This window comes from Crocuta crocuta, unplaced genomic scaffold, assembly GCF_008692635.1.
Source record: "Crocuta crocuta isolate KB4526 unplaced genomic scaffold, BGI_CrCroc_1.0 scaffold190, whole genome shotgun sequence".
In the NCBI taxonomy this organism is placed as follows: Eukaryota; Metazoa; Chordata; class Mammalia; order Carnivora; family Hyaenidae; genus Crocuta; species Crocuta crocuta.
In genome coordinates this window covers 10,750,126-10,773,777 of record NW_027527955.1, presented here as the reverse complement: position 1 = coordinate 10,773,777, position 23,652 = coordinate 10,750,126, and the positions used below count along the sequence as shown (strand labels likewise).

At 39.7% G+C, this 23,652-nt stretch overlaps 1 protein-coding gene and 1 long non-coding RNA gene across 6 annotated transcripts in view; one reads left to right on the top strand and one right to left on the bottom strand.

Annotated features, from left to right (window-relative positions):
* Positions 1–23,652, bottom strand: part of LOC144222089 (uncharacterized) — a 110,099-nt gene that overhangs the window by 1,971 nt on the left and 84,476 nt on the right. For 2 of the 5 annotated variants that reach the window (XR_013332289.1, XR_013332288.1), the window contains exons 5-9: positions 19,612–19,720; positions 18,806–18,937; positions 16,987–17,078; positions 12,667–12,750; positions 10,698–11,038 (exon numbers count right to left, since the gene is read on the bottom strand). This is a non-coding gene — a long non-coding RNA (uncharacterized LOC144222089). Of the gene's footprint in view, positions 1–10,697; positions 11,039–12,666; positions 12,751–16,986; positions 17,079–18,805; positions 18,938–19,611; positions 19,721–23,652 lie in introns of those variants that run through there. The other 3 variants (XR_013332287.1, XR_013332290.1, XR_013332291.1) reach the window with 3 other exon arrangements.
* TRIM13 (tripartite motif containing 13) overlaps positions 10,798–23,652 on the top strand; it is a 38,254-nt gene continuing 25,399 nt past the window's right edge. The window contains exon 1 of the mRNA XM_077752601.1: positions 10,798–10,830. Within this exon, the coding sequence (XP_077608727.1) occupies positions 10,815–10,830 (16 nt within the window). The 5' untranslated portion in view covers positions 10,798–10,814. The remainder of the gene's footprint in view (positions 10,831–23,652) is intronic.

The following is a 23,652-nucleotide window of genomic DNA, read 5'->3' as shown; positions in this document are numbered from 1 at the left end:
TGTAGTAGGTTTTTAAAATTCTTTTCCCAATGTTTATTTATTTTTCAGAGACAGAGACAGAGTGTGAACGAGGGAGGGGCAGAGGGAGAGGGAGATACAGAATGTGAAGCAGGCTCCAAGCTCAGAGCTGTCAGCACAGAGCCCAACACCGGGCTCAAACTCATGAACGGTGAGATCAGACCTGAGCCAAAGTCAGACGCTTAACCTACTGAGCCACCCAGGCGCCCCTTGCTGTAGTTTTGATTTGCATTTCTTTAATGACCAGTAATGTTGAACTTCTTTTCATGTGTTTATTGATGATTTGTGCATCTTCTTTGAAGGAATTCTACTCAGATCCTTTGTCCATTTTTAAATTGGGTTTTTTAATCTTTTGCTCTTGTGTTGTATAAACTCTTATATAACCTGGGTGCAAGTCCTTTACCACATTATACAACTTGCAAATAGTTTCTCCCACTCTGTAGGTTGTCTTTTCACATTCTTCATGGTGTCTGTTGAAGCACAGAAATTAATTTTGATGAAGCCCAATTTATCCAGTTTTTCTTTTGTCACTGTGTTTTGGTGTTATATCTATGAAACCATTGTCTAATCCCAGGTCAGAAAGATTTACTCCTAGGTTTTTTCTAAGAGTTGTATAATTTCAGCTCCTACTTTAGGTCTTTGAGACATTCTAAGTTAATTTTTCTGTATGATGTGAAGTAGGTATTCACCTTTTGTGTGTGTGCAGACATCCAGCTGTCTCTGCATCTCCTGTTAAAAGGGCCCTACTTGGGGCACCTGTGTAGCTCAGTCCACTGAGTGTCCAACTTCAGCGCAGGTTATGATCTCCCAATTTGTGGGTTTAAACACCACATCGGGCTCTCTGCTGTCAGCCCAGAGCCTGCTTTGAATCCTTTGTCTCCCTTTCTCTCTCTGCCCCTCCCCTGCTCACGCTCTCTCAAACATAAACAAACATTTAAAAAAATTTTTAGGGGCACCTGGGTGGCTTAGTCGGTTAAGCATCCGACTTTCGCTTAGGTCATGATCTCGCGGTTCGTGGGTTCGAGCCCCGCGTCAGGCTCTGTGCTGTCAGCTCAGAGCCTGGAGCCTGTTTCAGAGTCTGTGACTCCCTCTCTCTCTGACCCTCCCCTGCTCACGCTGTCTCTCTCTCTCTCTCCTAGAAATAAATAAAACATTAAAAAAAATTTTTTTTAAAAAGGGCCATTCTTTTCCCTATGGAATTCTCTTGGCATCCTTACTGAAAACTACATAAGACTTTGTTTGTTTGGCTACAAAGAATATTCGTGGTTGGTTTAATCTTAATTAATATGAGTAGTCAGAAAGCAGATACCAAGATCTTTTAAATACCTGTGTACATATTTTAAACATAGTCATAAAGATTATTAGGAGTTTTTGTACCGACTAGACTAGGAGCAAAGCCACATTCCCTCATGGATCGATCAGGTGGACCTCCATTTCGTCAGTCTTCACCTTTCCTACCCTATCTCTCCTTATCAGTTCCCTGGTTGCAGCATCCTGGTTTTGATTTTACCTCACCAGAAACTCTTCCTTCAACCATTGGTTCTCATCCTCCCCAGACTCCATGCTTCCTTTTTACACAACTAATACTTTGTCGTCTTTACTCTCCTGAAATGTAACTCCTAGATAATATAATGTATCTATATAGATAATTTCAGAAAATCAATATAATGCCCTTACTATTAAATAAAGAGGCATACATTCAGTTGTTTGTGATTAACAATACCTTGGAGAGCAAAACCTTTGATAGTATCAGAGAATAGTGTCTGCATGGAGAACAGAAACTAGTATAAAAGGCTAAACAGAAGTTGCATGGTACTTTTCTCAGGACAGTGTTGGATTAGGAGTGAAAAACAGTCCAGGAATAACTCCTAAAATAAATAAGTAATTTCAATAAGTAATGTTCTTATCATGATGCTAAAAATTAAATATATATTAAGTTAATATATATAATGGCAGTAGAAGATATTTTTCAAACAGTCTTGTTAATGGAATTTAATAAAATCCATGCACTTAGTATTTCAACTAATTGTATAATATTAGCTTTGGGTCTATTAATATGATTCTATAATCTCCTCTGTCAAGTGTTTGCAGTTGATTTTGTTGCTTTTGCAGTAACTACACTACTGCACTGAGTCCCATTTCAACTAAATAACTAAGTATTGCTATAAGTAAGAAGCTCTTTCCAAGAAAGTAGGTAAAAACATGTTAGGTGGATCTAAACGTTTATGTAATTAGACTGATTAAATTGCTCTTTGGCCTCAAAATCTATACGTTTTTTTCTCTCTCTCTCTCTCCCTAACTCTTTTAAAAGTGGGCTTCTCACTGGGCATGAAGCCCAGTACAGGGCTTGAACTCATAACCCTGAACTGAGATCAAGAATTGGATGCTTAACCAACCGAGCCACCAGGTGCCCCTTTGTGTTTTCTCTTGTTCATTTTTTTATTATGTTTTAATAATTTCTGCTAAATTGGCTAACATGGTCTACATTTCATTTCAAATTTATAAAGTATCCAATTTGGTATTTTAAATTTAAAAAAATCTTTAAATCCATTTATCATGCCTTTTAAAATAATAGTCAAGTGAGAGCAATACATTTCCAATTCAGCATAATTAAGCATATTCCTATCTATTAATTGCAAGGATGGAAACTGAAAAATCTTGAACAAAACATTTTTGTAAATTGTGTAAGTTTGTTAATAAATTCCATGTTACTATCTTTCACTTTAATGAAGTTGTTCTTGTTTTCTCTCAGCTTAAAAAAGAGCTCTCATTTGGGGCACCTGGGTAGCTTTGTTGGTTAAGCATCTGACTCTTGATTTCAGCTCAAGTCATGATCTCGAAGTTTGTGAGATTGAGCACTGTGTCCGGCTCTGCTCTGACAGCACAGAGACTGCTTGGGATTCTCTCTCTCCCTCTCTCTCTGCCCTTCCCCTGCTTGCATGTACTGTCTCTCTCAAAATAAATAAACTTAAAAAATATTCTAAAAAAAGAGACTTTGCAAATATGATGAAGGATTTTGAGATGAGGAGATTATTCTGGATTTTCCAGGGAGGCCAACTAGTCAGAAGGCTTCTTATAAGAGGGAAGCGGGAGGGTCTGACAGGGAAGGACATGGAAGTAGAGGTTGGAGTGATATGGGTCAAGGAATGAGAGTGGCCTCTAGAAGCTGGAAAAAGCCTTGGGATAAATTCTCCCCTAGAACGACCTGAAGGAATGCAGCCCTGCAGACCCATTTTAGACTAATCTCTACAATTGTTTTTTTGTTTTTAACGTTTATTTTTTGAAAGACACAGAGAGACAGAATGTGAGTGGGGGAGGGGCAGAGAGAGAGGGAGACACAAAATCTGAAGCAGGCTCCAGGCTCTCAGCTATCAGCACAGAGCCCCACATGGGGCTTGAACCCATGAACCGTGAGATCATGACCTGAGCCGAAGTCGGATGCTCAATGAACTGAGCCACCCAGGTGCCCCTAGACTAATCTCTACAATTGTAACATAGCAAATTTGTGTTATTTCAGCCAATAAATTTGTGGTTTCTTGTACAGCAACAATAGGAAACTAATTAATGCAGTAAAATACATAAAGTGCATTGATATGAAGTACATAGCTTGATGAGTTTTTATAAACATATAGACCTATGTAACCATCCCCCACATTAACACCCAGAACATTTCCAGTATCTCAAAGTTTCCTTTTGCCCCTTCCCCTGAAACTCCTCACACACTGAAGACACCTACTATTCTGATTTCTTTTACCATTAATCAGTTTTCCATGTTGCTGGAGTTTTTGTAAACAGAATCTTACCATATGTATTCTTTTGTATTTGGACTTTTTACACAACTTAGTGTCTGTGAGAATTATCCACTCTATTGGTGTATCAGAAATTTGTTTTTTTTTAATGGTATCTATTTTTTTGTATTATATATCAATTATCCATTTCCCATAGACTTTTATCTTTTAGAAGCTTAAAAAACACATTCCAATCATAGTATGATTATTTTCTAACATTTCCCTTAAATACCAGAAATATGACATTTTTTGCCAACCTTATCAGGATTTCTCTGTAGAATGTACACTTAGTCTTGATGGTTTCATTGCTTTACTAGAAAACCAAATTGGTAAAATGGCTACTTTATTTGTGAGCAAAGTTATGAAACACAACTTCAAATAAACACGTAAATATTATCACCCTTTTTATGTTGGGCATTTTGAAATAAGAGCTAAATAAAAACATTCATATATGTACACTATATGTATGTTTTCCATGAAAGTAAGGGCACAAATGTAGCTGGTGCTGGTATAGGAGCCCTCTCTTATCCATGGTTTCTGCTTGAAGATGACCTCAAGGTGTAGGATCCCCTGAAACAAGGGACCTGGAGAAGAGGTGACCTAGGTTAAAGGGCTGAACTGATTTTAGGACAACCAATTATTTCATGAAAGAAAGTTCCCCTTCACCAAAGACTTACAGAGGATAAATGTAGGATGAATGATACCATTTAAATGTCACCCTTTAAAATCCACTAATGAAATAAGAGATCCAGACAATGATCATCAATGAATGCTCAAACTATCAGCTGAAATGTTGATGGGGAATTTTATAATGTACTAAAGCCACCTAACTCCACAGAGTAAGTTTAGTTTCACTAAAAGTAGAAAACCTAACCCTATGTCTCTGAATGTGGGGCAATAGGAAGAACACAGCACAAATGCACAGTATTTCTTCCTTGAAAGCTGAAGCTGAATCTGATGAAATGTTTAGATTTGGCTTCCAGCTTATAAGAAATATGGACATAGAGAACAAGTTAAATGACTCTGTTATAACACTATCAGCCAAATCCAAGTTTAGGGTTATCAAGAACTATGCAAGGCTTGGGATTTTACCCTGCATATAAGCTAACATGTTAGCCTGTTTCTGTTTTGTGGATGCTGGCAGAAGACAAATTCCTGAGTCAGAGACAAAGGACTTTATTGCTCACAGCAAAAGTAGTGTATTCAGAGCTTCGTGTTTCTTTGTGTTGTTCCCCATGCCCCACACATCCCACAGAAGTGACGCAAAGGGCCTGTGGTGGATGCCTGGGCATTCAATAAGTTGCATTAGAGGAAACACTGAGTTTAGGAGATTCATTGTTTGTATAGTAAGCGAACGCCAGAGGAGACATTACCCCAGTCCAAGACGCAACCTGCAGAAATGTGCCCTGTAAAGAATGGTCAAGGCTTTGCATTCATGGCATATCCAGCAAAGAACGTGCACGGATGCTCAGGGCCCATGGCAGACTGCCTCTCTCAACAATCCACCGCTCAGCCCACAATAACACGTTCTTGGCCAACTTGAATTTTTACATGAGTATGCCACTCCGTCAGCCACTCTGATTAATCTGACCACAGAGGCTGAGAGCAAATTCATTTAATTTGTCTCCTTCAGCATTTAATCAAAGCTTCTATCAACAGGACTCCAAGCAGCAGGATGAGGCCACCTTGCAGTCTTTACCTCAATCATACCCCTCTCTGCCAAGGGCACAGATTCAGCTGACTATGAATAAGTCCCAAAGGGGATCAGTGAGTCTTATTTCAGACAGCCAGAATGAGGCCCAAGGCAAAGCTATAATCCATTATGATCCACACAAGGGAGTTTAAACTGACCTGCTGATCTACAGTGTCATTGCCAATAATTACAGAGTGCAATAGTTGGGCCAGAAAGCAACTCCATTTCCAACAGTGGGTTATTCTGTAGCCTACACTTTCCCACATACAAAAATATAACCTGAAGAGCACAGGACACTCCACTTTGGGATTTGTTGTTCAACTTGGTTTGAATCACCATTACTTTGGTTAAGCCACAAGGGCATTGTCACCCAGTAGTTAGTCTAGATCACCATAGATGGCATAACTAAGGCCACTTGGGCATCAGGAGAAGCATATGATTTTTTTTGTTTGTTAGCTGGCAGGTTTTTTTTTTTTTTGTAACTATATTCATTGTCAAATTAGCTAACCTACAATGTGTACAGTGTGCCTTGGTTTTGGGGGTAGATTCCCACGGTGTTAGCTAGCAGTTTAATCAATGCATTCCTCAACTACAATTGAGTAAAAATAGTTACCAAAGGACCATTTGATCTACACTTTTATTGATTTGGTGTCATTTGTCTTCTGGTTATTTTCTTTTAAGTTTATTTATTTATTTTGAGAGAATGAGAGAGAGAGAGAAAGAGAGAGAGCATGATACAGGGAGGGGCAGAGAGAGAGAGAGAGACAGAATCCCAAGTAAGCTCCATGCTGTCAGTGCAGGGCCCAGTGCGGGGCTCAAACTCAGGAACCCTGAGATCATGACCTGAGCTGAAATTAAGAGTTGGATGCTCAACTGACTGAGCTACCCAGGCACCCCTGTCTTCTGATTATTTTAATGATCCCTTCTTTTAAAAAAATTTTTTTTGTTTATTTATTATTGAGGCAGAGAAAAACAGAGTATGAGCAGGGGAGGGGCAGAGAAAGAGGGGGACACAGAATCTGAAGTAGGCTCCAGGCCCCCCGATGTGGGGCTCAACCCATGAACCGTGAGATCATGACCTGAGCCACCCAGGTGCCCCTTTAATGATCCCTTCTTATCAGAAAATGGAGAAACTCCCTGAAGAAAAAAAAAAGTGGAGCCACCTTGCTCCACTTTATTCATCACTTTATTTTAGTGCAGAAAATAATATATTCCAATTGCATTTGAAAATGGAGGTTCCTGATGCCTAATTAATGTAGTTCTGAAATTCAGAAAGAAAAACTCTTATCCCAGACAAGTTATTTTGTGGATATCAACAAACTGATGGAGAGGCAAAAGACCCAGAACAGCCAACTCAGTACTGAGGTGGAACAAAGTCAGAGGACTGACACTATTCAACTTCAAGACTTGTTATTTTTTAAATTTATTTTCAGAGAGAGAGAGAGAGAGAAAGCACACAAGCAGGGGAGGAGCAGAGAGACAGGGAGACAGAGAATTCCAGGCAGGCTCTGACCTGTCAGTGCAGCCAGGATGGCTCAATGTGGGACTGGATCTCACAAACTGTGAGATCATGACTTGAGCTGAAACCAAGAGTCGTATGCCCACCCGACTGAACCACCCAGGTGCCCTACTTCAAGACTTAGAATAAAGAGATAGTATCTTACTGGTGAAAGAATAGACAGATTAATGGAAGAGAATAATATACTTAAAAAGTATAAAACTACTAAGAGATAACATAGAAGAAAACCTAGATGACTTTAATATGGTTTTCATTCTTTAGATACAATACCAAAATCACAATGCATAAAAGAATGAATTGATAAGCTGAAATGAAAAACTTCTGCTCTGTGAAAGACAATGTCAAGAGAGTGAAAAGACCAGCCACAACTGAGAGAAAATATTTGAAAAGGCACAGCTCATAAAGAACTGTTATCTAAAATGTATAACTTCTTGGGATGTCTGGATGACTTAGTCAGTTAAACATCTGACTCTTGGTTTTGGCTCAGGTCATGATCTCATGGTTTTGTGAATTTGAGCCTGCATTGGGCTCTGAGCTGAAAGTGCAGAGCCTACTTGGGATTCTCTCTTTCTCTGCCCCTTCCCCATTCATGCTGCCTCTATAAATAAATAAATAAACTTTAAAAAATAAAGAAATAAAATGCACAAAGAACTCTTAAAACTCAACAATTAGAGGGATGCCTGGGAGGCTCAGCTGGCTGAGCATCTGATTTCAGCTCAGATATGATCTCTCAAAAATAAATAAACATTAAAAAAATTTTAAAACAAAAAACAAAACTCAACAATTAGAAAACAAACAACCTGATTTAAAAATAAGCCAACGACCTTAACAGACATCCTTCCAAAGAAGATATACAGATGGCAAGTAAAGCATACGGAAAGATGCTTCACATTGTATGTCATCAGGGAAATGCAAATTAAAGCAATAATGAGATAACACTATATGCCTATTAGAATGGCCAAAAGCTAAAAATGACAACATCAAATTCGATTGAGTGTGTGGAGTAACATGAGATCTCATTCATTGCTGGTGAGAATGCACATGGAAAAATCACTTTGGAACAGAGTTTGGAAGTTTCTTACAAAACTAAACATATTGTGAGGGACGCTTGGGTGTCTCATTGGGTTGAGCCTCTGACTCTTGGTTTTGGCTCAGGTCATGATCTGAGTTCATGAGTTTAAGCCCACTTTGGGCTCTGTGCTGACAGTATGGAGCCTGCTTGGAATTCTTGCTCTTCCTCTCTGCTCCTCCTCTGTTCATACTTGTTATCTCTCTCAAAAATAAATAAATAAGCATTAAAAAAAACCCTACACATATTCTTAGTATATGACCTAGCAATTGTGCTTCTTGGTGTTTACCCAAATGAATTGAAAACTTATTTCCACACAACAAAACTGCTCACAGATGTTTACAACAGTAATGAAAAACTGAAATTTGAAATTTAAAATTTAAAATAGCACCTCCTATAATAAACAGCTTATTTATAAATCTACAATATATGGGCAGGATCTGTTTGCTGAAAACTACAAAACACTGATGAAACAAAGGAAGAATGCCTGAACAAATGAAGCGCATGCTGTATTCGTGCGTTGGAAGACTCATATTGTTAAGATGCCAATTCTCCCCAGTTTAACCTACACGCTAAGCACAATCCCAAGGAAAATCTCAGCACACATATTTTAGATATTGACAAGTGGATTCAACATTTATATGGAAAAAAGTTATGAACTTAGAAGAGCCAATTTTTTTTAAAGAATAACAACACAAAATAAAAAAAATTGGAGGATTTATACTATCCAATTTTAAGGCTTATTACAAAGCTATAGTAATCAAGACAGTGTGTTAGTGTTAAAAAGACAGATGTATATATCAATTTATCAACTGATCAAAATAGAGAGTCCAAAAATAAGCCTATAAAAATGTACTAAACTTATTTTTGACAAAGTTATAGAGGCAATTCAATAGAAAAAAAGATAGTGTTTTCCAAAACTGATGCTGGAATAGCTATTCATCCATGTGCAAATGGAAATCTGGACATATAACTCATACAAAAATTAACTCAACAGACCTAAACATTAATGTAAAACTATAAGACTTCTAGAAAAAAAACAAGCCATTGGAGATCTTGGATTTGGTGATCTGTTTTTAGATATGACACCAAAAGCACAATCCATAAAACAAAAAGTTGAAAAATTGAATTTTACCAAAATTAAAAATTTTTTTTCTGCAAAACAATCTGTTAAGAGAATGAAATAACAAGGAGTAGATAGGGACAAAACTGTTTGCAGATCACATACCTAATGAGGAGCTTGCATTCAGAATACATAAATAACTTTTTTCCTATATATTTTTTTAAGTAGGCTCCCTGACCCACATGGGGCTTGAACTTACAACTCTGAGACCAAAAGTTGCATGCTTTACTCACTGAGCCACGCACCCATGCTGTATTTTTTTTTCATTTTAATTCCAGTAGAGTTAACATATAGTGTTATATCTGCTTCAGGTGTGGAACATAGTGATTCAACAATTCTCTACATTACTCAGTGCTCATCATGATAAGTGTACTCTTAATCCCCTTCACCTGCTTCACCCATCCCACCGCCCACATCCCCCCTGGCAATCAGTTTGTTTTCTCTAGTTAAGAGTCAGTTTTTTTATTTGTCTCTTTTTTGTTTGTTTTGTTTTTAAAATCTCACATATAAGTGAAATCATGTGGTATTTGTCTTTCTCTGACTGATTTCTTTCACTTAGCATTATACTCTCTAGATCCATCCATGTCATTGCAAATGGCATGATTTCACTCATTTTTATGGCTGAATAATTGTATACGTACACCACATCTTCTTTATTCATTCATCTAGTGATGGACAGTTGGGCTGCTTCCATAGTTTGGCTATTGTAAATAATGCTGCTATAAATATAGGGGTGCATGTCTCTTTTCAAATTAGTGGTTTTGTATTCTTTGGGTACTCAGTAGCGGAATTACTGGGTCATAATGTAGTTCTATTTAGAATATGGAAAGAGCTCTTAAACCTCAATAGTAATAAAACAAATAACCCAATTTAAAGATGGGCAAAATATCTGAAAAGAAACTTCCCTAAGAAGATAAATGAATGGCAAATCAACATATGGAAGGGTGTTCAATATCATTAATCATTAGGGTTACATAACTTAAAACTACAATGGGTCACCATTGCACATCTATTAGAATGGCCAAAATAAAGAGATGGATACAAAATGTTGGCCATGATGAGCAGCAATAGGAACTCTCATTCATTGCTGCTGGAAATGCAAAATAATATAACCACTTCAGGAAAAAGTTTTGCCATTGCTTATAAAGTTAAATATACATTTATCACATGGTCTGGCAGCCATCCCATTCCTAGGTATTTATCCAGTTAAAATGAAAACTTCTGTTTACTCAAAAATGTGTAGGTGAATATTTACTCATGAATGCCTCCAAACCAGCAATGAAGGTGTAAATGAATAAAAAAACTGGTAATTCATACAGTGGAGCAAACTATTGATTCATGCCACAACATGAGTGAATCTGGAATGCATTTTAGTAAGAACATAATTGTTGGGGCCTGGGTGATAAGTCCGTGGAGATTCATTACTATATTCTCTACTTTTGTATATAATTGAATATTTCCATAATAAAAGTTTTCAAAGGGTTTTTTAATACAGTATTTTGATGACATCATAATGTCCAATGTATGACACAAATGTGACTCAAGTTCTATATTCTGACGCCAGATGTCACATCTGAAATGTTGCACAGCAAAATACCAGTTAAATGAAGATCACATCTGGTAATATGAATGATTGTGTTTTATTACCTTACGATTTGTACTAAGAAAGCTTTGTAAATGGTTTTCAGCACACAATTCTGAGAGGAAATAAGACTTATTGGCTTATTGGTTTTAGGAATTTAATATGTCTGGGTACTAGAAACAGTGTAGAAAGCGGTTCAGAAGAGTCTAGACTCTGCAAGTGAGTCAGGCCAACTGAGTTCCAGACCTGTCAGGGATACAAATGGGATACAAGTGAGCTCTTCTCCTGTATGTTTATCAGTGTAGAGTATGTTAGAGAAGAAAGAAGTTTGCTACATACTGTCTGTACAAGACAGACAAGTCTTTAACTTGAGACTGAAGTTCAAGAACAGCTAGTTCATTCTTAATGGATCCCTTGAGATCATTTTTTTTAAGTTTAATTATTTGGGGGGGCACTCTGTGCATGCAGAAGCAGTGGAGGGGCAGAGAGAGGGGAAGAGGATCAGAAGCAGCCTCCTCACTGTCAATGCAGGGCTTCCCACCAACAGTGAGACCATGACCTGAGCCAAAATTAAGAATCAATGGTTTAACCAACTGAGCCACCCATGTGCCTTGAGATCACTTCTGAAGATGATGCTCATGGAGTTCTATTTATTCCCCAATATAGGACTACCGGAAAGTTCTCCCCTACTATTTTAAGCTACAATCAGATCACGCTGAAATTTCAACACTTCTATCCTCACTCTACCAAGAAAATCACCACTCTCAAAAAATTGAATAGTTCCTGAGGTGATGGTAGTGTTCTATATCTTGGTAGGGGTTTGGGATACACAATTGTAGGCATTTGTTAAAACCTGGGATTTACAAGTAAGATTTTGCATTTAATTGTAAATAAATTTCACTTCAAAAATTTTTTTTAAAAAATCAACAAATTTTTAACTCTATTTAATGATAAGCATGTTGAGTTATTTAGGGGGACATATAATGATGTCTGCAATTTACTTGGGAAATGCACAAAGAATAAGATGAATAGACTATTGGATAGAGAAATAAATAGGTGTGTGCTAAACTAAGTAAAATATTAGTGATAGAATCCAGATGGTAAGTGTACAGTATTCATTATAAAATTTTCTCAATTTTGCTATATGTTTACACATTTGCATAATAAAATGTTGGAAAAAATATCAAGAAACTTAATGCCACTTGAATTCAGCAGGAAATGCAAAGAGGCCACCACTATGATTAGATCCGTATTCTGATTACCAGGTGCTATATAGTCTTTTCGACTTAATCTAATTTCCTGGATTCTGATCTCTTGTGGTTTTTACTACTTAAAACTAGTTATCATCCCTCTACTTTGACTTTCTGGTTTACCTGTTAATTTGTTCATTCATTTTCAAATACTCATTTTTGCCTACTATGGACCAGGTGTTGGGGAATAGTTCTGGCTCTGTTCTTACGGGGCATTCTATCCATGGCTTATTCTAGTAACCAGTGCCTCTACTTTCTCAGTTCCGTCAGGAATGCTGGTTCCTGCATATCTCTGGCTGAGGCTACAACTGTAGGGATCATTATCATGGAATACTACAGACTTCATGCCAAGGTCCTAGGATACTTTCGGGGGGTCTATGAAAAATGTTTTATATTTGAAAAAAAAATCTCCAATTTACAAAAAAACAAACTGCCAAATCCTCCATATTTCCTCAGCTGTAGAAACTGAACTTCTAGTACTCTTGACTCTCCTTTCTCACCGTTTTGGATCCCATAAGACAGCCAACTAGCATTTCTGTTCCCAGTGGCCAATCCGGTCCTAATGTAGATGCTGTAAGGGAGTAAAGTGCTCCAACAGTCAGGTGGATGCCTAAGCTATCATACCCTTATGCCACTGTGACTTCATTCTTTGGACTCCCTTTGGCTGATTCCTTGTTCACCGGGCTGTCTTCTGATTCCCCTGTTGATCTGCAGAGAGAATGCACTGTTTGAGTATTTTTGGTCCCTGTGACAGTGGGTACTCAAGCAAACCAGTAAAGTAGCTTATAAGTAAGGGTTGTTACATCATATGTCTAGAATTCAAGGAGAAAAAAACACCACTTCTTGCCATCATCATCATCATCATCGTCATCATCTTATACGACCACTAATTTCTTAGTGTAAATTAACTAGGTAATATAATGACCGAGAAAGGGGGGTGAGGAATATTTTGGTCCACCTTGTGGGCCCGTAGCCTTAGTTTTGAATGGTTCTAGTTGACTCCTTGGCTCCTAAAGACTTTTTCTTAGCTTCTGGGTCCTAATCACCACTGTTCTCCCATTGTTGACTTTACTTGCCCTCTGGCGTCATGCAAGGCCCATTTTACAGGCTGAGACTTTCGTTTCTGTTTCTCCAGTGTTAGCTGTGTTATTCCAGGGTCCCTCAGGTAAGACCCAGTTAACCCAGGGCCTTTGGACCACAGCGATACTCCTGTGGCTTGCGCTCACTGCATAGTCAAAGCAGGGGCCTAGACAATTTTTTTGCACATAAACTTCCATGATAATGAAGATTTCCACCTGGTACATATTGACAGATAAGGGATATTGGTTGTAAAGACTTTGTTTGAACAAAAGCAAACAGCAGAATAATGCCCTATAAACCAGAATTTAATAAAGACTGAGAGCATTATGGAATATCTTATTTTTGTTGGTTGGTAATTAGGCCTGGATGAGTCACAAAATTACCGTAACATTCCTGACTCTATTCCCCCAGGAAATCCTTCTCTATTATAAAGAAAGTGTATTTATTGAATGCATTTGGTACCTCTACCCTGTTATATAATTCAACACTGTAAATAAACATAAGGAACTATGTGTTTTGCCTATTTTAACAGAGGATCAGCTCCCTAGAGAGAACAGAGATTTGTATCCTTTTCCCTTTAGAACCGAAAGGAGACAGAAGATAGCAGTTTTCAAGGACTATATGTTGAGATGACTGAATCTTGAGTTACCTTCACATCTCTATTCTGTTGTGTTTGTTTGGATAACTATAAACAGATAAAAATCCATTTATCTGATAGGGACCCCAAAGGACTCACTGCATTGGACCTACCCCAGCTTGACTTTATCTTTCATGCATTTCTCTTCTGTTACTGCTCAAAAAAGCTATAGAGTAAAAAAAAAAGAAAAAAGAAAAAAGAAAGAAAAAAAGAAAAAGCGTGTGTGTGTAACTTGTTTCAGTTAATATCAGTTTTGGTATTCAGTATTATTCAAATATATTCATCTATTATTATGGCTACTGTAATTGACATACATTTTTACACATTCTTTATAAACATATATACACAGCCTAGCAGCAGACAGTTCAATGCAATTTGGCACCTCTGATGTGAAAGACATGAGCAGACTTAAATCTCTTGTGGAACAAAGTAGGGTATAAAGCAAGCAACCAACCAACTGTACAAAGGCACAATACGGGAGATACAAAGAGCATTGTACTAGTCCTAACCTTTCTACAACCTAGGGGGATATTCTGGTTAAAAGCCAAATTGATACTTTAATAATTCATACAGAATTATGATATAAAGGATTATTGATAAAGTTATTATAATTCTTTATAATTGAATAAAGGAGAGCCTATATTTACTCATAAATATTATTCATTATGTATTACATAAATAGTATTTATTATTATTTATATAATAGGTAAAGTACTATATGCTAACCATTCCTCAGGAGTTTTTATTTTGTGTTAAAGCTATATGGGAAATACTTTCTAAACCTTTCCACAAGATATATTAAATTCTAACATAACTGTGGAAATTCAACATGTTTTAATTTATCACCAGGCACAGCACTTTAGTGTATGGTCCCCTCTTCCGCATCCTTATCCTCACTACCTCCCACCATCCTACCTCCCCTGAATTAGGGCAGATAAAACAAGTATAACTATGATATAACCAGGGGCGCCTGGGTAGCGAGGTCAGTTAAGCGTCCAACTTCAGCTCAGGTCATGATCTCATCGTTTGTGGGTTTGAGCCCTGTATCAGGCTCTGTGCTGACAGCTGGGAGCCTGGAGCCTGCTTCAGATTCTATGTCTCCCTCTGTCTCTCTGCCCCTCCCCTGCTCCTTGTCTGTCTCTGTCTCTCCCTCAAAAAATAAATAACCATTAAAAAATTTTTTTAATAAAAAAAATTATATAGCCAGGTGAAACTTCTGATCAGCTTTTACTACTACATACAGGTTACCTTGGTCATTACAGTGACCTTTGGTATTTGTTTTACTCACTTTCATTCAATTTACTTCACAAAGCTTAATGCGCTATGTTTAGAATTTCTACAGATCCATTCTTTTTTAAAAAATTTATTTTTTTTAAGTTTATTTATTTATTTTGAGAGAGAGAGAGAGAACAGGGCAGGGACAGAGAGAGAGGGAGAGACAGAGAGAGAGAGAGAAAGAGAAAGAAAGACAGAGAGAGAGACAGAGACAGAGAGACAGAGAAAATCCCAGGCAGGCTTCACGCTGTCAAAGCAGAGCCCAGAGCGGTGCTCGAACCATGGATCATTGACCTGAGCTGAAATCAAGAGCTGGATGCTTAACTGGCTGAGCTGTCCAGGCGTCCCCCTACAGGTACATTCTTAACATTTCAGACATCCATAAAAATGTAGGTTTTGTTTTTGCTGATTGCATAAAATGGGGGGATTGTTTTTTTGGTAATAGGGCTCATATTTGCTGAGAATTAGGTAAGGATTTTCAGGGCAGGAAGCCTGTCTAAGCATTTTCTGTGAAGCCATTGGTTGAAAACACTTGGGTTAACCACAAGTACCCAGGGCTGGGCTTCAGCAGGTCAGAGTGTGGCCACTTGCCTTAGGTGCTCACTGCCTCCCACCTGCACCCTGCTGTGCACCCCTCCCACTGCCATTAGAGGCAGCTGCTTGTGAAGGTGGGGGTGGGGGGAAGGGGCTTCCATGTTCCACTCTATGCACTTCTGTGTTGACTGCATTTCTCACATATTTGGCTGTGTGTGTGTGTGTGTGTGTGTGTGTGTGTGTGAGAGAGAGAGAGAGAGAGAGAACATTTAAGTTCTACTCTCCTTAGCCTGCCTTTTTCAATGACATGCATTTCTTACATTTTAATTGTAAATGTAAGAGGTTCATCTTGGTGCAGCCCCTGCCCGTGGCTCCTCATACTTCGTATTCCTCTCTACTTCCCCCTTCTCCTTTCTCCCTTCTCACCTTTTGCTTTTTCCTCTACTCTCATGAGGTTCCAATTTTGCCTTTTCTTTCTTCTTTTGCATAGATTTTTGTGAACTACACCTTTGTATGAACTGTTTTAGAGATTCAGCAAAGGTCTTCATCTGTCATTACGTCCACTATTTGTTGCTTTGATGGCTGTTCCCTTTAGGCGTTGGTTTCAAGAAATTTGTCGAGTGACTACTCCACTGAGTGGCATATTTCTTCACTTTACTTATTTCTCCTTTATTTTGTCCCTTCATGTATTTTGAAAAGAAATTAAGGAAAACGTGTTCTTCTTCCTCCAAGTTCTTCCCCCGCCAACGCCTGTCTTGTATAGCTTATTTGTTTACAGCAGGACTTTCTTTTCAAGTGAAAGGAAAGAAAATCATTGCTAGAGGAGACAAAGTTAACTAAAAGGCACACTGAGTTGCTGGGTATGTCCAGAGTTTGATTTAGATTTGAGAAGAGGAGCAGGGTAATTTTTGTGTTTTAGAAAGTCAGGAAGTCTCCTGGCCTAGTTTCAAAAACATGGCCAGAGAAATTCTATAAAAAAAAAATCCAACAAAATCTAGTTTTAGGAAGGTAAGCTAGAATCTCCTTGCTCAAAGTCAGAGATCTTAGTTGTATATTTTAAATATACTTATTCATTTAATGTGGAAATGCATACGTATCCTCCTGGCCCCTGTTTTTGTTTTGTTTTGTTTTGTTTTTTAATGTTTATTTTTAAGAGAGAGAGAGAGAGTACCAGCAGGGGAGGGGCAGAGAGAGAGGGAGACACAGAATCTGAAGCAGGCTCCAGGCTCTAAGCTGTCAGCACAGGGATCCATGCAGGGGCTCAGACTCACCAACTGTGAGATCATGACCTGAGCCAAAGTTCACACTTAACCGACTGAGTCACCCAGGTGTCCCTCCTGGCCCCTGTTTTTAACCTCCATTTTTTTTCTCTCTCTCTCTTGAATCCTGACCTTCTCTGCAGCCCTTCCCACACTCACCTTGGAGGGGGATGGTCAGGACTATCCCAGGTAGCCTGGGTCTCTAAGGAAGCATAGGTTAGCCAGGTTCCTCCTATACAGGCCGTCTGTTTCTGTGCACAGAGAAAATGCTAGAATGAGTCACAGTCCTCCTTCCCTAACAAAAGGGCATTGTATTGTAGTGTTTGATTTGGGCTCTTGTATGCCACTTGTGGTTGCAAACTTATGGGACATGAGGCACAGTTCTAATGACAGAACTCTCAAGTTGAATTACAAGGATCTGATTTGGGTGTGCCCCAGTAGACTGAGATCTTTTAAGACTACAACAGTTTTATCTATCTTTGATTTCCAGCCCTAAGCACACTTGTGCCTAGCTCAGGATACGTGCTTAACAAATGTTGCTTATAGGAATGCTACGGGAGGAGGGTAAAGGCTAAAGCTGGGCTGTACCTAGGAAGGAAAGAGGTCTCTTCATGAGGCCGCGTCACCTCCACATGGCCAGCAGAGGGCGAACTTGCATCAGTAGCTAGAAGTTTGCCCTCGTTTGTTTACTGGAGCGTTGGTTACCTTTTGGGTGAACCCAAGGCCTGAGCTGAGACTACAGAAATTTAAACTTAAACCTGACACACACGCATTAAGACATTACCAATTGTACAGAACAAGCCTGTGTTACGTTTAGTCAAAGGCACAAGAACAATCCAGAATTAGCTTAAGGAATACTAAGCCATGACATCTCCAGTAGAATCAAACCTGAAGAAGAAAAATTACCTGGGTATTTTTCCAGGAAATTTTAATAATTTTAAAGTTGGCGTGCTCCTTACAGTCACTCGACAAACTAGTTCCTTTAATCCAGCGACCACATTTCTCAGATGAGGAAGCTGAAGTTTGTGAAACTAGTCCTCTAGACTCCTCAAGAGGATATATCTACAGAAAAATTATACTTCTCTCAAAGTTGGGTTTTAGGCATGTTTTGAAAACATGTGGAAAGATGGCCATTTGGAAAAACGGCATCTAGAATCCTATCTTTCTTTCACACTTTCTCTCATATAGATTTATAGATGTATATAATATACATATAAAATCTGTAATATATAATATGTAAAAATATGTCAGATATGTATTGTATAGTAAATAAATATTTAAACTATATTTTATATTTACATATAAATAAAATTGAAATTAAATTTAAAATATAAATATAAATAAACACACACACACATACCCAGGCCTTTAAAGAGGCAGCATAGTCAAGTGATCAGCATGTGACTGTGACCCACCCAAACTTTCTGGGTATGAATTCTAGTTCTGTCCTTATTTCTGTGTGACCGTAAACAAGTTACTTAACGTCTTGTGACTTAATTTCTTCATCTATAAATATAGTTAATAACAGTACATATTTTATTAGATTACATTAAGGATCCGATGAGTTAATTTTTCTTTTCTTTTTTTCTTTTTTTAATTTTTTTACAAATAGTTTATTGTCAAGTTGGTTTCCATATAACACCCAGTGGATGAGCAAATTTTTCTAAACCTCCTAGGACAGTGCATTTGGTACATAAAGATTTTTAAAAGATTGGAAGTTGACTTTTAGTGTATCTTTTGGGATGGGAATCGGTTGTGTAATAAATGATAAAGGTATGAGAAAGAATGTGTGGTTAATTAACCTGACCACTAAATTGAGAGCCAAATAGCCTTACAGTTCCACCTTAGGAGAGTCTCTGGTTTCCAAGGTCCAGAAAAGTTTTCTGATAATTTTTTTCCCCCTCATTTGGAAAGCTTAAAAACAACCCTAAACTCAAATCCTCAAAGCTTCAAAGAATCAAGTGCATTTTAAATGTACCTGCCCCTCCTGCTGGCTTGTTTCCAAGAAGCCCTGACTCTCTTTCCAAGGCTGGTTGTCGGTCCACATCCTCCTCCTTCCCTGGGTGTCCCCGTTTGAAGGTAGCCTTTACTTGTGTTCTGTAAGGAGTAGCTGGCAGGAAAAAGGAACAGGGCGGTATGTCTGTGCAGTGAGGGGAGTCTGGGAGGTTTCACCTTCAGAGTACACCTTGGCAAGTCCCCTGCTCTGCGAGAGACCTCTCCCATCCGGCTGAAGACCAGGTCAGGGGTCAGTGTGGCCCAGCTCTAAGGGGCTGTCACTGGACAGGGGAAGGCAGCTCTAAGAGGTGCAGAAGAGGAAGCACCAATCACAGGCTTTACTTTGGGAGAAGCACAGCAGAAAATTTGCCTTCCAGGGAATGCTCCAGTAACAGAGCCTTGAGTGGGGAAACAGGGCTTGTAGAAGAGAAGGGGGTCCCTAATAAACCACCGGCTGTGAGTGGGCAGAGCAGAGTAGGTATGGGAAGTCCTGGGCTCCCAATTCTTTGAAAAGTGAAAACGGGGTGCCTGGCTGGCTCAGTTGATAGAGCATGAAACCCTGGATCCTACATTGGGCATAGAGATCAAGAAAGAAAGAAAGGCAGAAAGGAAGGAAGGGAGAGAGAAAGGAAGAAAGAAAGGGAGGGAGGGAGGAAAGTGAGGACAATGTAGCAGGCTGGTCTTAGTCCCTTAAACAGAACACTTAACAAGAATTCTCCCTAACAAGCAGGAAGGGAGGGGCCAGCATACTTCTCTGGCTTTTCAAACTTGTAGATGCGTGGGAATTACCTGTGTCTCCTTAAAACTCAGATTCTGATTCAACAGGTCAGGAATACCGCCGCTGATTCTGCATTTCTTTTTTTTTTTAAATTTTTTTTAATGTGTTTTTTATTTATTTCTAGGAGAGAGAGAGACAGCGTGAGCAGGGGAGGGTCAGAGAGAGAGGGAGTCACAGACTGAAAGAGGCTCCAGGCTCTGAGCTGGCAGTCAGCACAGAGCCCGACGCGGGGCTCGAACCCACGAACCGCGAGATCATGACCTGAGCGAAAGTCGGACGCTTAACCGACTAAGCCACCCGGGCGCCCCTGATTCTGCATTTCTAACAAGTTCCCTGGTGAATCTGCTGGTCCGTCTGAGACCCTACTGTGAGAAGCTAGAGTCCTCCAGTTGAGTCTGGAGGTCATGGGGCGGAGACCCATCCACTGGGCAAATTCTTTCAGCTCCCATTCAAATTCTTGGTTGTTTTTGCAGGTTCCCAGGTAGTATAAGCATTTAAGGAGGAATTCACTTATGGGGCAGGGAGGGAAAGGCAGCTCAGATTTAGGGACTCCTCACCCATCTCCCAGGGTGCCTGGGGGTCAGGAAGAAGAATGGCTGGTCTACCCATGAGTTGGGGGAATAATAATCAGGGAGGTTAACCAATAACCAGGGAGATCTGGTGAGGCAGAAGATGCTAGCAGGAAAGCCCCTGAAGGTCCCAGAGCAGCCCCTAGATTCCCCACAGGCAGCTTTTCACATGCAACCTGGAGGCTGCCTTTGAGAGGTTTTGAAAGAAGATACAGGGTTACCCCACAGAAGCACTTGCCAAACCAAGTGACCTATTGAGAGAAGGCGCTAATTGTAATAGAGGCAGAATGTTATCTGTACTAAGTTTAAAACAGTTTTCCAGGGGGAAATGAGGACAGACCAAGGCAGCCAAAAAGGGCTGGGTATTGCCTTTGCAGAAAGCTGAGTTACACCGACAAATAGTGTTGCCAGGTATCCTGTACTGAACCAGACAGTGTGGTATTTTAGTTTCTAGTATATTAAAATGCAGCAAATACCTGCAAAATCATTATTATTTCAGATGTACTTTTCTTACATTTTGGATTAATTTTTAATCAGCAGAGGTTTGTAATTTTAGCTTTTAGTTACTCTTTCTGCTAAGTATTGAATGGACAAACACTACTTAAAGGCGACTTATGATTCTTTCGAAATGTGAGGAATCCTTTTATGTATCTGTGTGCAAGTAAACTGTTCCAACACTAACGTTAAGTATTCTGTTAAATAAAGTAAAAGTCTATCCTTCGGGAGGGGAGGGTGCACTCTACAAAAAGTGTCTTGTTTCCTCAGTCTCCGTGGGTGGATATTTTTGTAATCCTATTTACCCAGGAAGCAGGGAAACAGTCATCTCTGGGGTAGTAATAAGTGCCAACGTTTACGGAGGGTTTACTACGTGCCCAGCGCTGTGTGAGACTGGGTGTCTTCTATCCCCTTCTGCAACAGTTCCAAGAGGGAGATGTTCTAATTGTCCCCATTTTACAGTTAGGGGAAACAAGCTCAAAGATGAAAGCACCGAGGCCCAAAAACAAATCCCTCTTTTCTCTCAGACCCCTCATCCAATTTGTAACAAGTTCTCGCTATCTGTGATAATTCCAAAATATATCCAAAACTCTGATTTTTTCCTATATTTTTAAAATGTTTATTTTTGAGAGAGAGAGAGAAGGAGGGGGGAAGGGGCAGGGGCAGAGAGGGAGACAGGGATAGAGGATCTGAAGTGGGCTCTACACTGACAGCAGAAAGTCCCATGTGGGGCTCGAGCTCATGAACTGTGAGATTATGACCTAAGTTGAAGTCAGACGCTTAACCAACTGAGCCACCCAGGAGCCCCTGACCTTTTCTCATCTTAGCTCAGGCCCTCATTATCTATCTTGCTCGGACACTGCCTTAGCCTCCAACTGCCCCCCACCCCCAGCCCCGTACAGTCTTCCCTACAAACAGCAGCCATAGTCCCTTTATTTTTATTTTTTTAAAATGTGTTTATTTGAGTATAGTTGACAGAGTGTTGTATTAGTTTCAGGTGTACAAGATAGTTGATTTGACTTCTCAAAACTTTATATTGTGCTCATCACAGTGTAACCACCATCTGTCACCTTGCAGCTCTATTATGTCACTGACTATACTCCCTATACCATGCCCATTTCATGCCCATGCTGAATTCATTCCATAACTGGATGTCTCTATCTCCCCAGAGTGGTCTTTTAATTTTTTAATATTTTTTGTTTTAAATTAAAAATTGTTATATTATTTTATTTTAAATTAACAATTATTTTTATATTATTTTTAGTATTTTATTTTAAATTAAAATGTATTTTGAAAGAGATAGAGAGCAAGTAGGGAAGAGGTAAACAGAGGGAGAGACAGAATCCCAAGCAGGCTCCACTATGTCAGTACACAGAGCCTGACGTGGGGCTTGAACTCATGAACCATGAGATATGACCTGAGCCAAAATCAAGAGTTGGATACTCACCTGACTGAGCCACCAAGGCACCGCCTCCTAAGAGTGGTCTTTTTACATTTTAGTTCATAGAGCTTACATTCTAGTGGAGGAAACAATAATCAAAAAATATGTAGGCTATCAAATGGTAGTAAGTTCTATGGAGAAAAATGAAGTAGAAAAGGAGAATAGGAGGGCATCTGGGTGATTCATTCGGTAGAGCATGTGACTCTTGACCTTGGGGTCATGAGTTTGAATCTTGCGATGTAGAGATTACTAAAAAAAATAAACTTGAAAAAAAAAAAAAGAAAGAAAAGCAGATTAGGGATGGCTGAGTGGATGGCCAGGAAGGTCTTCCCAAGAAAGTGACACTAGAACAGAAATATGGAGGTGACTAAGGAGTGAGCCAAGTAGATTCTGGAGGAAGAACATTCTAGACACAGGGAACAGCAAGTGCAAAGGCCCCTGTGGAAGAGTGTGCTTGGCGTGTTTGTGGAACAGCAATGAGGCAGACGTGCCTAGAGAAGAGAGGGTAAGGTGCGGCAGTAAGCAGAGGTAAGAGAGGTCCTGGGGGTGGGTCAGGGAGAGGGCAGGGCATGTAGGAAGTTGCAGGGAGACTTGCTTGGAATCAGAAACAGGAGCGATAATGGAGGCCAGGGCAGTGTAGGGAGAGGGCTCCCATGTTGCCCACAGGTCTGGGAAATGAGGATAGAGGATCAAGCATTGGCTTTGCCAATGTGAAAGATTTAGCAAACAAGGCAATTTGAGTGGGACGGTGGTACACAGCCTGACGGAGAGGGTTCAGAGGGAATGCAGAAAAAGAAGGTGAAGATGGTGAGCAAGAGTGGTTGTGCTGTAGAAACATGAGGTGATGGCTAAACGGGGCAGGCGGGTCATCAGGAGATGGTTTTGTGACAATGGAGGAAAGTACTGCTGATGGGACCATGAAGGAGAAAGAAGGGCACTCACCAGAGAAGGCTGGAGGGATGGAGGGTGAGGACCTGTAGCAAGGCCTTCAGTCCACACCCACGGGACAGGAGCTGGGGATGGGGTACAAGTGCAGGTAGGAGCTTATGGAAGTCCCCTATTGTTTGCTTCTATTTTCTCAGTGAAACAGAAATCTGTCAGTGAAGATTGGGGGAGGAAGTGTTACAAGTCTGAGGAAAGAAAGATGGTAGGCAGCTGGGGAGTTGAGTGTTGATGCAAGGGAGTAGTTACTGGACTGGACTTTGGATCTAAGCTGGTTAAGAAGGGAAGGAGAATATGAGGCAGGAGAGGAGCAATAAAAAGGTAGGAAAACAGTAGACCATAGGATCCCACAGAGCTGGAGAAATTTGGTGGTAGACAGGGATAAGAAGACAGGGGTGGTGGTGGAAAGTGGAATGTTCATGTGCCCCATTCTCTCTCCTACACTCCATTTCAGCTCACTTGCCTTCCTGTTGTTCCTCCAACACCTGAAGCTGGTTTCTGCCTCAGGGCCTTTGTACTTGCCTTTCCCTTCACATCTTTTCATGCCTTGTTCTCGGACTTTACTTAGCTCTCTGCTGTAATGTCACATCCTCCAGGAAGTTTTC